The sequence below is a fragment of the Vigna radiata genome, chromosome 9, assembly GCF_000741045.1.
Source record: "Vigna radiata var. radiata cultivar VC1973A chromosome 9, Vradiata_ver6, whole genome shotgun sequence".
Lineage (NCBI taxonomy): Eukaryota > Viridiplantae > Streptophyta > Magnoliopsida > Fabales > Fabaceae > Vigna > Vigna radiata.
In genome coordinates this window covers 15,473,075-15,488,514 of record NC_028359.1, presented here as the reverse complement: position 1 = coordinate 15,488,514, position 15,440 = coordinate 15,473,075, and the positions used below count along the sequence as shown (strand labels likewise).

General features: G+C 34.4%; 2 protein-coding genes across 3 annotated transcripts; both read right to left on the bottom strand.

The window, feature by feature from the left end:
* Window positions 1–3,045: 3,045 nt before the first annotated feature.
* Window positions 3,046–3,591, bottom strand: LOC106773419. Its single transcript, XM_014660114.1, has one exon. It carries the CDS (start codon window positions 3,589–3,591, stop codon window positions 3,046–3,048), a length of 546 nt encoding a protein of 181 aa, XP_014515600.1.
* A 6,554-nt stretch (window positions 3,592–10,145) lies between these two features.
* Window positions 10,146–15,114, bottom strand: LOC106772877. 2 transcript variants are annotated; one of them, XM_014659497.2, is made up of 5 exons: window positions 14,909–15,114; window positions 14,498–14,760; window positions 13,181–13,250; window positions 13,012–13,099; window positions 10,146–10,369 (listed from the first exon to the last, which is right to left on the bottom strand). In XM_014659497.2, the coding sequence occupies exons 2-4, from the start codon at window positions 14,678–14,680 to the stop codon at window positions 13,050–13,052; spliced, it is 303 nt and encodes a 100-aa protein (XP_014514983.1). In that variant the 5' UTR covers window positions 14,681–14,760; window positions 14,909–15,114; the 3' UTR covers window positions 10,146–10,369; window positions 13,012–13,049. The 2 variants fall into 2 exon arrangements, with proteins under 2 accessions (XP_014514983.1, XP_022641937.1); XM_022786216.1 differs by having other exon boundaries at window positions 14,498–14,783; window positions 14,910–15,114.
* Window positions 15,115–15,440: the final 326 nt, after the last annotated feature.

Here is a 15,440-nt window from a genome sequence, read left to right as displayed (position 1 = left end):
GTGGGAGAACAAGCATAAATCTTGAAGTGTTATTTTTAGAATAATTATTTGAACTTAAGTTTTAATTTGTACTAATTATTTTGTGTTAATTTGAATTATTTTTACTATTAATTTGTATTAATTTGAATTTAAGTTTTAACTTTTATTTACTTATNCATTTACTTTTCTTGAATATATGTTTTAAATATTATTTTGCATTTTTTTTGCAATTTAATTTGAATTTTTTCATTGAAAAACTTATAAAATATTTTTTTTTAAATATTCGCGGGTTGAAAACNGGTATCCAACGGGTACCCGCGGGTTGGAAAAAATCCGCGGGTTTTTTTAAGGCGGGTATCCAGCGGGTAGCGGGGCGGGNAGCGGGTACAATTTTACCCAGCGGGTCGGGTAGCGGGTAGACACTATCCGTGCCCGCCCCGACCCGTTGCCATCCCTACTTTTAGACGTCCATGTGCAGTGTGTCCGACGTTTGTAGTGTTTGAGACATCGGTTATCAAGGTAACCGACGTCTCCTCGTCTGACTTATTTACGAATTTGTCACCGGTCATCATATTACGTTAGTGCACCCTCTAACCGACGTCTATTAGGTGACGTTAAAAAACGTTTTTCCACTAGTGATTTAACATTTAAAGATTATCTCTCTTTCCCCTTTTCAAATGAGAAACCATTTTCACATAATCCCAACTTCCCATTCGTTGAGCTTTTCTTTCTTTTTCTTCCTCACTTTTCTTTCTCTTTTCTATTCTTTTGCTCAATATTTAGCTCAATGTTTTTTCTCCTATTTTCACAAATTTTTCCAATTTCCCAACAACCCCAAACATTAACCTTTCTCCATGCCATACAAATATACTCAACTCAACTCAAGGTAAAGATTTCAAAAAGGGTTTTTCACAATTTTTTTAGGCTTAAGGTTCAAAGGGCAGAACAAACATTGTTCTTTTATTGGGCTAAAATAATGCATTGACTTATATGGGAGAAAAACAAATGGCCTTGATCATTTGTAACAAGTAAACAAGTCGTTCAATCATAAAAACTTAGGCAAAGTCAATCATGATTTTAGAGCAATAACATTCAATCAATCAAAAACTCTAGAGTCCAAACCTCTCATAGGCTAATCAAGTTCCAAAATCAGATAAACATCCCGTCCAACAATACCAATCACAATTAAACCTCATGCATCTGTTTCAATCAATTATGAGCAACCACCTCTTTATAAGACTAATCTTGCATTATCTCAACATCAATTAATACAATAAAGCATCACAAGACATATTACTTATCACTGTTGAGATTGTTGACAACACAATATCTATTCACTCTAGTTTTTAATGATGACAACACATTTTTAATAACACATGTATTGTTGATGTGTTACATGTTTTATCGCTTATTGATTGATATCTTGTTGAACATGTTTTTCTGTTTATCTTGATATGTGAATGCACATTTATTGAGCTTGTATTTGTCACATTATATCTGGTTGCATTACACATGTTTTGAAAGAAGAAAACCACATGCACTTTTATGAACTTACATTGTGTGGCATAACTACAAGCTGTAAGTCGACTTCATTATGAGGAAATTGGAATTAAGCTCGTGACTATGCACAAATTTTCAAAAACAGTGTTATGTGAGATTTTGCATTGAAAAGAATTTCAAAGTGAACTATTGTGTCGAAGTCGACTGTGTGCGCCACGCATTCGATTGTATTAGTTGCTTGATTTGGAATTTTGTTATGCTCAAGAACTATAACGACTATATTTTTAAAAGTTAGTTGAGCATTGAATGTTGGTCAACTATATTGAATGGGGAATTAATTTGTTTGACTGGACTGCTACTATTTTGACTTAACGGTTATAGTTGTTATAATACAATCGACTATATTAGTAGCGTATTTGACTACAAGAGCGTCAAATTTATGGAAATCTATAAATAGACAAGACGTGAGTTGTTTCAAAGAACTTTTGATAATCTAACATTTTCATATTCTGTTTCAGATTGTTTCTTTGAAGATTAGAGCTCTAAGTACTCATCAAGAAGACGATTGTGATCTTTCTTTGAAGAGTTTCTGAAGGAGAATTTTATCGCGCTCATTGCTTGATCAGAATTTGCACAATTGAGCTGTTTCTGAGTTGATCAAGATTCTTGTTGGCATCCGTGGTGATTGTTGTGTTATTTGTTGTGACTATAGGGGTTGGACTCGTGGAGTCTGGTACATTTTGAGGATTATTCAAAGTGGGTTGCCGATTGCAGGAGAGGGGATATCTTGCTGCAAGTCTTGCTGTGTGGTTTGCCTATATTTTGGTTAGAGGGTTAGAGAGGTGTTTTATATTTTTGACGTGGAGGTCTCTATAAAAACCTTGACCATTACAAGCATTGAGGTCGAACCAGTATAGAAACATGTGTTTGAATTCTCTATCCCTACTCTTTTACATTCAGTGGACTTTACAATTCACATAGTCTACTTTGATTTTCCGCTGCACTTAATTTTCTATTGCTTGCGATTCAAGAAAGTTTGTAAAGTTTTGTACTTCGAATCAAAGATTGTGAAAAGACTCTAATTTTGAAAACTCACCATTTCACCCCCCCTGTTAGTGTTAAAACGAAGCCTACATGTTTCCCAACAATCACAACAACATATTATAATTAAACCATTGCATCATTGTTCATTCAAGCTAAGTACAACACAAACTACAATTTAAAATAAAAACGAACATAAACTTTAAAGATAAGTTTAGAAAGTTGGGTTTCCTCCTAGTAAGCGCTTGTTTAACATCATTAGTTTGACACCATTAAGCTCAAGGCAGATTTTTTATGTTGGTATGCTTCTTCCTATCATGACACCAACAAAATCTCAACATCTTCCTAGTCACCATCTTCATTCTCCTAGAAGAAGGAGCTTCTATCTCAGAAATTCCATTCGCCTTAATATCCTTAATAACCCATAACTTGTTCTTGAATTTCACTGGTTTGCCAACGTAGGGTTCAATATTTTCCAGCTCATGGTCTTGGTGAACTAGTTCTTCCTTATCTTATCCTCCTTCTTCACTTTAAAGAGAAACAACTATGATTCCTATTGACCGTCTTGGTAGCTTTACCAGGTAAACCAATCACTGATAGAACTTCATCTTTAGCTTTACAACTAGTTTGTTTTGCTTGTATTAGCTGCACATCATCGAAGACATTAAAAGTCACCTCTTCATCTTGGTCTTTCAATGTTAGAGCTTCATCATCCACATGAATGACAACCTTGGTTGTCCTCATGAATGGTTGTCCAAGAATGAGAGGTATCTTCGTATTTTCCTCCATCTCCATCACCACGAAGTCCATTGGGAATTTGAGCTTATCAATTTTCACCACCACATCTTCTGCCACATCATACGGGTATTTGATGGACCTATATTCCAACTGAAACGTCATTCTTGTTGGCTTAATTTCAAGATCACCCAATTTTTTAAGCATAGATAGGGGCATCAGGTTGATGCTTTCCCCCAAATTAACAAGAGTTTTCCCTACATCATGATTCCCAATGGAGCAAGGAATGGTGAAACTCCCCAGACCTTTAAATTTTGGAGGGAAAGTCTTCTGCATAATTGCACTACAATTTCCCTACACTTCAATTGTTTCCTCATTTAGATATTTCTTCTTTTTGTTGAGGAATTGCTTCATGGGCTTCACATAAGCAGGAATTTGTTGCATGATAACGATTCAAAAACCGTTATTTTGATACTTAATTTGGATATTTAATGCACCCTTTTTTACTTAGAAACTAGCTTGGACTCATGATTTTGCTTTAGTTTTATGAATAAGAGAGTTGAGGACATGTTTTATGATTTTATCAATAAATTTCCTTAATTTTGTAGGTTTTTGGAATTATTTGAAAGACGGGTGATACATCAAGGTTTGATGCATTCTTGTAGATCTGTGAGAGTAGAGCCTGGTAGGGGTGAAACAACCGATGGAAATGAATGGAACAATACCAGACGTGATGCAGATCTGTGACAGTTGTAGAAACCAGGTATGGATGGAGGTGTTTGGTATGGTTGCAGCGGAGGAAAGTGTTAGCAAAGGAGATCTGGAAAGGAGGCTAGCTTGAAGAGATGATTACAACTCAGAAGGCTTCCACAATAGGAAGGAAGTTGCAATGAAGAAACAAGCAATGAAGGTGACTTTCAGTGAAAATAATTGACAAGCAACTTTTGCAGAATTTCTTCATATAAGCCAAAAGTCCATACAAGGTGCTGCCATGGTGGTTTTATAGACTTAACCCGTCGACCTTGTCAAGGAAAATGCTTAGATCCATGAATTATGGATCTAATGCCACGTAAGATGCCATGTGCAAAATGTGCCAGTCTTCTAGAAGACTTATTCAACATGTGCTGGAAATAAAATCTAGAAGTCTACACATTTACAATGAAAAACACGGTGCATGCAGATTTTTGATTTGGAAAAGCTTCATGATGCACCTCCTGGCTTGTTAATCTCACCCCCTCCCTTTTGTGGGAATGACTCTTTTACCCTTCTTCTTGGGTTGGGTTGTTGGTTTTTATTTATTGGACTTGGGCCCCGCGTATCATCTTATTGGGCTTGGGCCCCGCGTATCAAAGGGTTGCATTATCAAAGAGTTGCAGTGCAAAAAAGTTAATCAGAATGCAGAAAAGTCAACCAGTCAACTAGAAAAGTCAACAAGTTGACCAGAGTGCAGTTTTTCAGAACTGCCAGTTTTTCCAATTTTTCACTGTTTTGCGCTTGGAAGACACCGTTGGGCGCCATTCTGAGTGTCGCACCTACCGCTGAGCGGTGTTGTAGCATGGAGCACCGGCGACGTGAGTTTTGGGGCAGTTTTCTGTTAATTTTTATGATCTGTTTTGTGCCTGGACCTGTTTTTTGTTATTTTTTTGCCTTATTTAAAGACCATAATGTCTTCGAGAATGTATCTTTTGATGGCTTAGGCACAAAAATACACTTTTCACCCCTTTGGGGGCAGAATTGGGGAATTGACAACTCTCCTTTTCTCTTTCTAGGGTTTCTCTCTATCATTCCATTGTACACCTAATTTCTTCATGACGATGGAGAACTAATCTCATTTGTTATTGGGGAAGATGTAACCTTTAAACTCTCTTTTATTTAAATTTCTTATTTTATTCATATACTTTTGTGATCAATAGTTTGGGTTTTCTTTTCTGAATTTAAAGCTTCCATTGTTTAACTCATTCAATGTCATGATCATTGATTTTGTCGATATAGGAACGTACGGGAAAATCTAGACATGAGGAGAATTCTCTTGATTATGAAATATTACCTAGGAATAGGACGGTCAATTGATTTAAGCTTCTGTCAGTAATGTGTGACTAATTTACTAAGGAGACTAGGCATAGTAAACTAGTAATTGGGAATAGGCTCTCTTTGTCGAGGAATCGGGTTTAGAGTAAATTAGAAAGTTGCATGAACATTGATAACAAAGTTGAATCTAATAAGAATATTTTATGCATGACAGTGATTAGGTGAAATCTAAACCCTAACAACATATTCATCTCATATTATCAACATCTTCCATTCACTTTTGTGTTTAACCTCAATTGATCAAATTGCATTCATGTTTATTTTTCCGCACTTTGCATTCAAAAACCACAAAATATTGTTCTTATAGTCTTGATTGGTTAAGCAAAAGCACAACAATTTAGTGTCGTGAGTCCCTTGGGAAACGATATTCGGACTTATTATTACTTGATACGATCTGGTACACTTGTCAGAGTATTAACATTGCAATGCTTCGGTCAAAGGCATAGTAATCTCCAATTGCTTGAAGATCTCCATGAAACACCCAAATTGCTTCTCTTTTTCAGTCTTTGAAAAACTTTTTGGACAAGGAAGGAGCTTCTCAATTATTTTTTCTTTTTTCTTTCTTCTTTCTCCTCATTTTCTTTCTTTCTCCCCTCATCTTTCTCACCTTCTTTTCTTTCAGCCTCTTCTTTTCTCTCTTTATTCATCTCTTCTTTTTCTCTCAACTTCGATTTTTCTTTTCTCTCAATTTTTCTCTCATCTAACATCTTGTCACTTCTAGTCATAATGGCATTGCACTCCTCCTTAGGGTTAGCTTTAGTATTAGCCCCAAAATTCTTGTCAGGCATTTCCTCCAACTTCTTAACCAGTTGACCAACTGTTAACACCCTGGAAAGTGTACCATATTGTATCAAGTAATAAAAAGACGGTAAGTCCAAATATCGTTTCCCAAGGGACTCTTAGACCTAAACATTCATGTGAATTGATTTCATAAGACTTGAATAAATAATAATTTGATTTCATAAAACATGTATGCAAAAGCTTGATCAGTTGACAAATAAACAGTATGGATGAATGATGTTGTTGGGGTTTACGGTTTCACCCTAATCCACTCACCTATATCTACTATTCTTATTAAATTCAACTTTGTTATCAACGTCATGCAACTTTCTAAATTACCCTAAACCCGATGTCTCGGCGAAGAGAGCCTACTCCCAATTACTAGTTTACTATGTCTAGTCTCCCTAGNAATTAGTCATGCATTTCAATGTGTAGAAGCTTAAAGCAATTGATCATCTTATCCCTTTGTCTAGGTAATATTAGTATCAAGAGAATTCCCTCAAGTCTAGATTTTCCCGTATGTATCCATATCAACAAAATCAATAATCATGACATTGAATGAGTTAAACAATGCAAGCATAGAGTATAGAGGAAAAACTCAAACTATTGATAACTAAAGTATATGAATAAAATAACAATATCAATACAAGAGAGTTTCAAATAGGATTACATCGTTCCCCAACAACAAGGGTTTAGTTCACCATTATCATGGTGAAACTAGATGAATTGAATGGAAAATATGAAAGAATTAACCCTAGACTTGATAGATTGGAGCTTTCGCATCCAAAATCCTCCTCCAAGGTGTGTAGAGAGTGTTCTGTCATCTTTCTGCCAAAAGATACATGCCCTGGGTCGTACAAATGTATTTATAACACAAAAAAAGTAACTGAAAATAAGCCCAGGCCCATAAGTACACCGCTCGGCGGTGGTAACACCGCCCGACAATGGGTGCGATTCCAACTCCACCCCTTAGCGGTGCCCTTTAAGCGCTTGGCGACTTTATGCATAGAAGGTCAAACCTCCCGACGGTATTAACACCGCTCGAGGGTGGCTGCGGTTCATGTTTACTTGAATTTTCCACCTTCTTCTGCGTCCAACACTTCTCTTCCTTCAATTCATTCATCAAACTCCTGACAAATCCTGTCAAAACAAGGGAAACCAAGCATAAAACCTAGAAAACCCACTTTGAATCTCTTTCTCTATAACTTAAGCATTTTGCATGATTTCAAGCTAATTCTAAGTCATAAAGGGTGTGTTTTGATGTGAATTTCAAGTATGAAAATAACGGTTTTTAGACCGTTATCACAACCACAAACTTAGAACTTTGTTTGTCCTAAAGCAAACACAATGCAACCTAGTCTTCCACAATTCATCATAATGGTTCAACCCTTTCAAAATCCATATCTCAAGTCAAATTATTGTTGGTATCCGAGGGGTATGGTTCGAAGAGTATAACGCAGTCTATTTAAAATTTAGAGTAAGCGGAAAGCGTGTTCGGTCACAGTTAAAACGAAGTTGGCCCTTTTTCGCAAAAATAATTTTCTTTCAGAAAATTAATCAAACAGTTAATAAGCGTAAAATAAAATGAGTGTAGGGAATAGAAAAATCACACGAGTATTTTTATACTGGTTCGATTCAACAGAATCTACGTCTAGTCGTTAATCACTGTAAAGAGTGATTAACAGTTCCACTAAAAACAATCTCACAGATTACAATTAAGTGAACAAAATATAAAAGAACCTTCCTTCGACAAGCGAACCGGAAGAAGACCCTATATGGAGCAAATCAAAGCAATATATATCATGGTGAATCAAATTCTGTTGCGATTTTGAATTTGTTTGCAGTTTCGTTTTGTGCATTTTCGTTCCAAATTTAATGTTGTTTTGCATTCTGTTTTGTTGTTTTAATTTAGTTCTAATGATAGCTTAAATTTGTTTTGGTTGGTTGTTGGGAGATTGAATTGTTCCATGAGATTTATTGATGGAAACCTAACTAGGGAAGTCATTCAAAGAAGTAGCAACTCAAGCTAAGGCAAAGAAAGGGAAGTTGAAGAAGGACTTTCAAAGGCTTTCTTAAATTTTTCTTTCTATAAATCTTAGAAGGATTATCTTTTAACATGTTCATATGTTGTTTTGTAGGGTCTAATAAAGCTTGGAGAATTTGATTGAAGTCATCCAAGAAGTAGAATCAATAAAAGACAATAAAGGAGCAAAGGAGGGAGTTGTTGACAGAGTGACGCTCAGCGCCACTCTACACCGCCCAGAGCCTGCGAATAAACATGATCCACGTGAGTTGACTGACCTAAAAGGTGGCATGGATCTTGCTGGTTTGAAATGGTGCGCCTCTTATGCGAAATTATTTGAATTTTAGGAGGGAATTAGATCAAAAATGAGGCCCCTCTTCACCTATAAATAAGAGGGCCTCCCCTTTGTATTTCCCTACCTTTGAGCTTAGTGTTATGTTGTTGAATTCAATTCCCAGCCCTATTTCTCTTGAGTCTCTCTGGATTTTCGACTTCTCCTCTCATTCCTTTAGCTTCCTTCCTCTGTAGGAAGGCCTTCTGAGCTATGAGGCTTCACCCATACACCTCTCCTCCATTAAAAACACTTCAAACACTTCACCAACATCTTCATTTCGCTGCATCCACTTCCTTTGCTGATCTCTTCTGGTTTGGATCTTCTGCCTGTGTGGTTCCACTGGAATAGGTCTTCCATCATTTATGCACTCTGAATTGCCATCTGATGCCTTGCCTTGTGCGTTGTTCAATCTGGTTTTTGCACTTGCAATTAGGATACACTTAATGGCCTAATTGGTGTTTGATTTTCGCTTAGTTATTTTGTGCAGAATTGATTATGACATGTGCAATGTGCTTGCTTAATTCACGTTTTTGAAGACCAATTAACCTTCGCTTAGTTGGTTAACTCGTGTTGGATTAGGGGTGAAAGTAACGTTTAATCATTATTAATATGGGATTTGAACATTAATATCGAAACAGTGACCAACCATTTTCAATTAGTGTTTTAATTTGGTAGCTTTCAATTAACAAAATTGTCCATAAACCACCCCTCACCACGTGTTCGATCTAATTCCTTAATCACATTTAGTCCTTGAAAGACGATCTAAGAGTCATTTTCTAGTTTATATTACATTTAATTGAACTTTAAATTTGATTCAGGTACGATCTGTCAGTAGTTTTTTAACTTCATTATGAATAACTCTATCATTAGTAATACACATGTTGCTATAGAAGACCTAAATTAACTTAGAAAAATAAGGTTCATTTAGAGTCACTAAGAAGACATGTTTGGTCGGGCTACCGAGTTGGCCCTAGGCTCAACCATGTTTGCCAACCTTAATGATATGAATCAAGGCAAACGATGGAAAAACGTTTAATGCTCTCTTTGTTACGCTTACTAATTTTACAGTTTATTTATTTATACTTCTTCCTATGAGCCTTGCATATCTTCGGTATTACGTTATAGTATTATTTTTTTTACTCGCGTCTGAATAAAACTCCGATAGTAACAGGTGTATTGTTCCAGATGTTCATATGTAGGTTTATATATTTATTCAATAAAGTATTTAATATGAATCATATACCTTTTCTTATCACCATATCAACCATATACTTGGAATTGTAACAATTGTTTAGCTAAAAATCTATAGGATTAAATGTTTTTTTCAGTATAAAAGTTTATCACATAGTAAATATTTTACATTCAGTATATTGAAAATATTTTACACTATTTTCATAAAATCAAAAATAAATATTTTAATTTACACTATTTTCACACAATATATTTAACTTAATTTTATACTATTTTCATAAAATATACATTTAATTTAAAGATGAAACACAATTTTTAAAAATAATTTAAAAAGAAAAATATATTTATTCTAAAAACATTGTATATACGTAGAGAGAAAACTCGAATTATAAATTATCTAAACTTAACTTCGTAAACTCAAACTCACAATAACGGGGACGTGTTTTAACCTTCGAAAATAAAGACAAATTTAACTAAGTAAATAGCAAACTAATTAAGTAATTAACGTGCTCGTCACGAAACCCAAAAAGTTTTCACATTTGTTCTCCAAACTAAGACAATTAACCCATTTTTCTATCCCTCTAGAAAAAACAAAATAAGAGTAGCAAATCATACACAAATCAAAAATCACATGTGAAGCTGCAAGTTACATGAACATCCACCATGGATATGCGTAATAAGTATGGTGCATGGCAGACCTACAAAACAAAATAGTACAACAAATTAAACACACGAAATAAAGTCATGCAGAATGGTCACGTGGTTTCATCAATTAATTTGGTTTAGCATTTGGCACTTTTTAAAGGGTCAGAATGTGATAAGAACATGTTCATGTTGCTTTGAAAATATGTTCTGTTCTTGTTTTCTTATTCTACAAATAATTGCTACATTTTTTCACTCATATACTCATTTTAAATCCCACAACCATTTTCATGCAAACCTCAGAACAGTACCTTGTACAAAAATCAGGCCCAGGGAACTTTCACTTCTCATCTTTTGAGAAAGCTTGGTATAAATCCAAGTCCATGAATAATGAAGAACATTGTTGCAAGAGATCAAACCCTTAAATGAAATTTCCTATCTTAAAAGAGATTAATCTTTAGCTTCTGATTAGAAGATATCGTGGCACTAAAAAAATGAAAGTATAGCACAACAATGCCGTGGTCAACGACCACACAGTATCAGCTAATACCATTCACAGCATTATGAACCTATGGAGTCAATATTTTACTATAAAGTTTCATGTTAGGACACTACCATGTGATAGAACTGCTTTCTGCAGTTTTCAGTTTTCTTGCAATCTGAGGGTTCACCGAAAGAAGATCAATCATTATGGTTACCTATCTATACTCTTGCTGTGCTACTTCCCAGCGCAGATCTCAGCAAGTTAATGTGCCAAATTGTTTCAGAGTAATAAAATATATTTTGATCACAAACATACCATATTGTGATTCAATACAATCCTTCCAATTTAACTAAATAAGGCTGTCTTATATTATAATTTCAATTGGAATCTCAAATCGATGGCAAAATTTCAAACTATTCTAGAATTTCTTTCCCATACCAGCCCAACTTCTTCTGGCTTATCCCAGAAAAGCTAATGAGCATAAAGAAGAAGGCATTGTGATGCCTTTAGCAAGGTAAATGGAGCTAACTAGCAGGTTGGAAGCACATGTCCTAAAAGCAACAACAAACAAACAAGACACCAAAATTATATTTTCTTATTATCCCTAATTACCACCAATTAGACAGCTAACCGGCAACCGTAAAAATAGTTTGTGTAACAATCCAACCATTTCAGTTTAGGGACGAGTTTGAAAAACTTCACCATAAAGATTTCTAGAAGAAAAAAGAAAAAGAAAAAATTAAATAAATTTTTCCATAAACCAAAATTAGCTTATGCACACGTTAAGAAAATAAGAAATTAGAGAAAGTACATGAGATAGGTTCTACAAATTAGCTTCTGCACTCTATCAAAGAAACTCAATTTATTTCCTTCTTATTTTTCTCTCCTAGAAGTCTGTATGGAGAAATTTGTACAAACAGACCCTATATGGAGCAAATCAAAGCAATATATATCATGGTGAAAGAGGTGTATTGGAGAGTATACCCACGAAGCTGAGGTTGCAGACTTGTGCACATCCAAATAAAATGAATAAAATAAGCAAGAGAAAATTGGAATTCATAACCTTTCTCTGGTTTATCTCACTTTTTAGGCTATCCTAATTGATTCAAATCAAATAGGATCACATGAACCAAACTATCCAAAAGTTATTATACTATCACTTGTAACAAAACCCCAATGAAAACTTATCCTAAGAATACTGAGCACAATACAATTGAATCAGAAATTATTGAAAATTAGGCTAGCACCTTGCCTTATTAATTGCTCACCATCTATCTTTTTTTCTTATTATGGATCAACTTATTAAGCTCTCACTTTACAAGTATTTCACTAGATAAGGGCAAGATAACAACATAGAAGAGATTGTATCCCAAACTATTGAAATTTTATCTCAAATTTTCCATATAGTAACCTCGCTAGTTTGCTATCAGACTATAGTGGTTTTGGGGTTGGCCCCTCCATGCCACTACTTGAGATAGATATCTATGAACTTGAGATAGAAATTTATTCAACATTGATTACATGCCATTTTACAGATGAAACTAAAAATAAAAACCGTCAATCGCTTATTCTGCTTCCCCTTAGTGTCTGAAAACCCTATATTCTATAAATGTATACTGCTACAAATATTAAATCTTGTAAACAGTAAATATGCTTATTAGACATTTCGGGTGATATTCATTTACAAGCACTTTACGAGCAGCATAAATTATTTAAATTGTATCTCAAATTTTGAATACAGTGGCCACACTAATTTCTATCTGACTATAGTGGCCTTGAGGGTTGGTCACTCCCTGCCACTACTTGAGATAGATATATATGAACTAAAGTATGACAACAAAATAAAACTATTAAGAAAATAGGGTGTCTTAACAGAGTCATGTTATTTACTGTACAATCACTTTGATTAGTGTTAACTAGTATGATTAGTCGTGGTAATTTAAGTCTCATTCCTGGAAAGTATTTAACTAGTAGCTGCATATATACTGAACTGTACTATACAGCCTTGTAATTCATCCATTATTTAGATTCTTAAGTCAGATTAATTTTGAATTCTTATATAAGTGAACTCAATACATTGTTATCAAAGCAGGAAGAACAAGCTGATAACAACTTAATGAGTTCAAACTTCGAGCTGTTCATTAAAATAGCCAATAATGAGGCGGAAACAGTGCATGCCACTATGACATCCATGAGAGACCGGTAGAAACTAACCTTTCACATTTTTAGCCATGAAGACAAATTAAGTTTGCTTAAGAATCCTCCTTCAATTCATCGGAATCAGAGTCACTAGCATTATAACCTGGAAGAGCACGAAAATAAGTATGGTGATGCCATTATATTACAGAAGAAAAAATTGAAGCTACTGACAATAACAAAGTACCTGGGTGCTTATCACCTACTTTCCAAACCGAAGATCTAGTCCTGGATGCTTTGGTCAACCAAACTCTTCCCTTAATTCCCAACAGAGGAAATAAGTTGGAAACCAAAAGTCCACAGAAATCCACAGATTGTTAATTAATCTATATAAAAAAATAGACCTTCCTCATTACAGTCAACTTATTGCCCATAGAATTTCTACATTTCATACTGTTAAACACTTATACGCACTTCTATTATTTGTTTATGTTTCTAAAAAGTTCAAGTTGCTACTCAATTTCATAATAGATCTTTTCATCATTTCATTCTAGATGTATGTACAGAGGCGTCTATAAACATGGTCAACCATCAGAAATCACATCAAATGCGTCTCCTCATCAGCTCACAATGTTGCCGTACATATTCACTGAATACAGTAACAAATACTTTATAATTTAAGGGTGTTTCCTTTATGGATTTGAGAGAGTAGAGAGTATGAGGGTGTAGTTGGGTGGATGGATCTGCGGTGTTTCTTTAAAAGGATTTGGAGATAAAAGTGAATAGATATGGAAATAAATTTTATAAAAGTTTGTAAGTGATTTGATTATCTTGATAGATAAAAAATAGTCATAATAAATAGAATAAAAAGATTATTAAATTACTTTTGATGGTAAAACTAATATATGAAATGATATTTGGATGAGTTAAAAGTATTAAATTAAAAATAAAACTGTTATTTAATAAATTGTAATAAAAAAATAATAAAAAGAATAAACATTTAATACAGTTTATTTTGTATGAGAAAAAATTAAATATTTACTTATTATTCATTATTGATGTTAAAGAATTCATTATCCCTCTGAAGACTTGGCTTGACAATTTAGGTAATTTTCTTCAGGAATTTCACAAAAATTTGCGAAATAAACTGTATAACAAAAAGAGAAAAGCTCAAGTTCTTCATTGTTACTGCAATTTATTAGTGTCAGAAATCCCGCAAATTGGTCTGCGCATTCGCTCTCAAATCGTGGCATTGGAACACAATGATGCTTACAATCCCTTTGGCATTGGATCACGAATGAAGCTTACAATCCGTAGCTCCAAATCAGCGGATTTGATAAATCCAGCCTAAGTTATTAAATACTTAAACGAAAAATATGTTCAGAGTTTTCGTTGCTAGAATTTCTCAAAAGTAGTGATTATAATAAACATGGTTGAATTGTTTGATTACTAGTTAACTTGAGACCACCAAAGTCTAACACCACCCCAAGTCCCAACAAGCCCTAACCAGTGAAACCACAAGGAAACTTCATAGAAATAGACAGCAAGAAGAGCAACCACCCACCTTCTGAGCATCTCTGGGAACCCCGTAGCCACTGTAGTACATCTGACTCACCAACACTTGCATGTTTATGTCCCCTGTCTTAGCCTCTTTCAGAGCATCTCTAAACCACCGCTTCACACAATCTGCCACCACCTCTGACAGTGGTACGCGACCACTCCTTTCTCCCACAACGGAACTCTCCATAACCCCTTTTCAAATTCGAGTGCAAAACGTCGTCTCAGTGTTCAAGTTTTAGTTTTTGGTGTTCTTCTTCTTGGGAGACCCTAAAAAAAGAATTGGATTTTCTGGAATCAGAGTTGAAAAAGCTTTAGTCTTCGCCGTATATTCGTGGAGAAAAATCATGGGTGTATATGAGATTGAACTAAAATAGCAAAATTACACCAGAATAACATGGGGTTTCGAAGTGCTCACCTTTTTTTTCCCTTTAATTTGGGGTCGTTTGTAGTCTTCTGCGATTCTATTTGAAGATCATTTTTGGTTTCAATGATAAGAGGGTTTGTTTGAAACTCGGAAAAATTATAAATTCAGAAAATGAGAAATAAGAATAATGAAAAGGTTTAGAGTAAGAGGAAGGAGGAAAAGCAAAGCTGTGTTATTTGTTTGTCAAACAACGTTTCCATGTGTTTATGTGGCCCTCTAAGTTTTAAACAACTCGATTTAGATTACAGTTGGCAACTCTTCGTTTATTTAAAGGTTTAATTAATTAATTCATTCATTCATTTATGCACACTTCCAGTTTTAAATTCTGAACTTAAAAACATTCCATTAAGTTTTAGCATATATTAATTTTTAGTTTTTTCAGTTCATTCCGTAAATACTAAAAAAATTAAAATAATATGTTAAGAGATAAACAAATTAGAAATAGAATTAAATATTTTTTTTTATTTCTAAAATAGAATTGTCTTTTATTTTATTTTTAGAAGATCTTTATTTGAATTTTTAT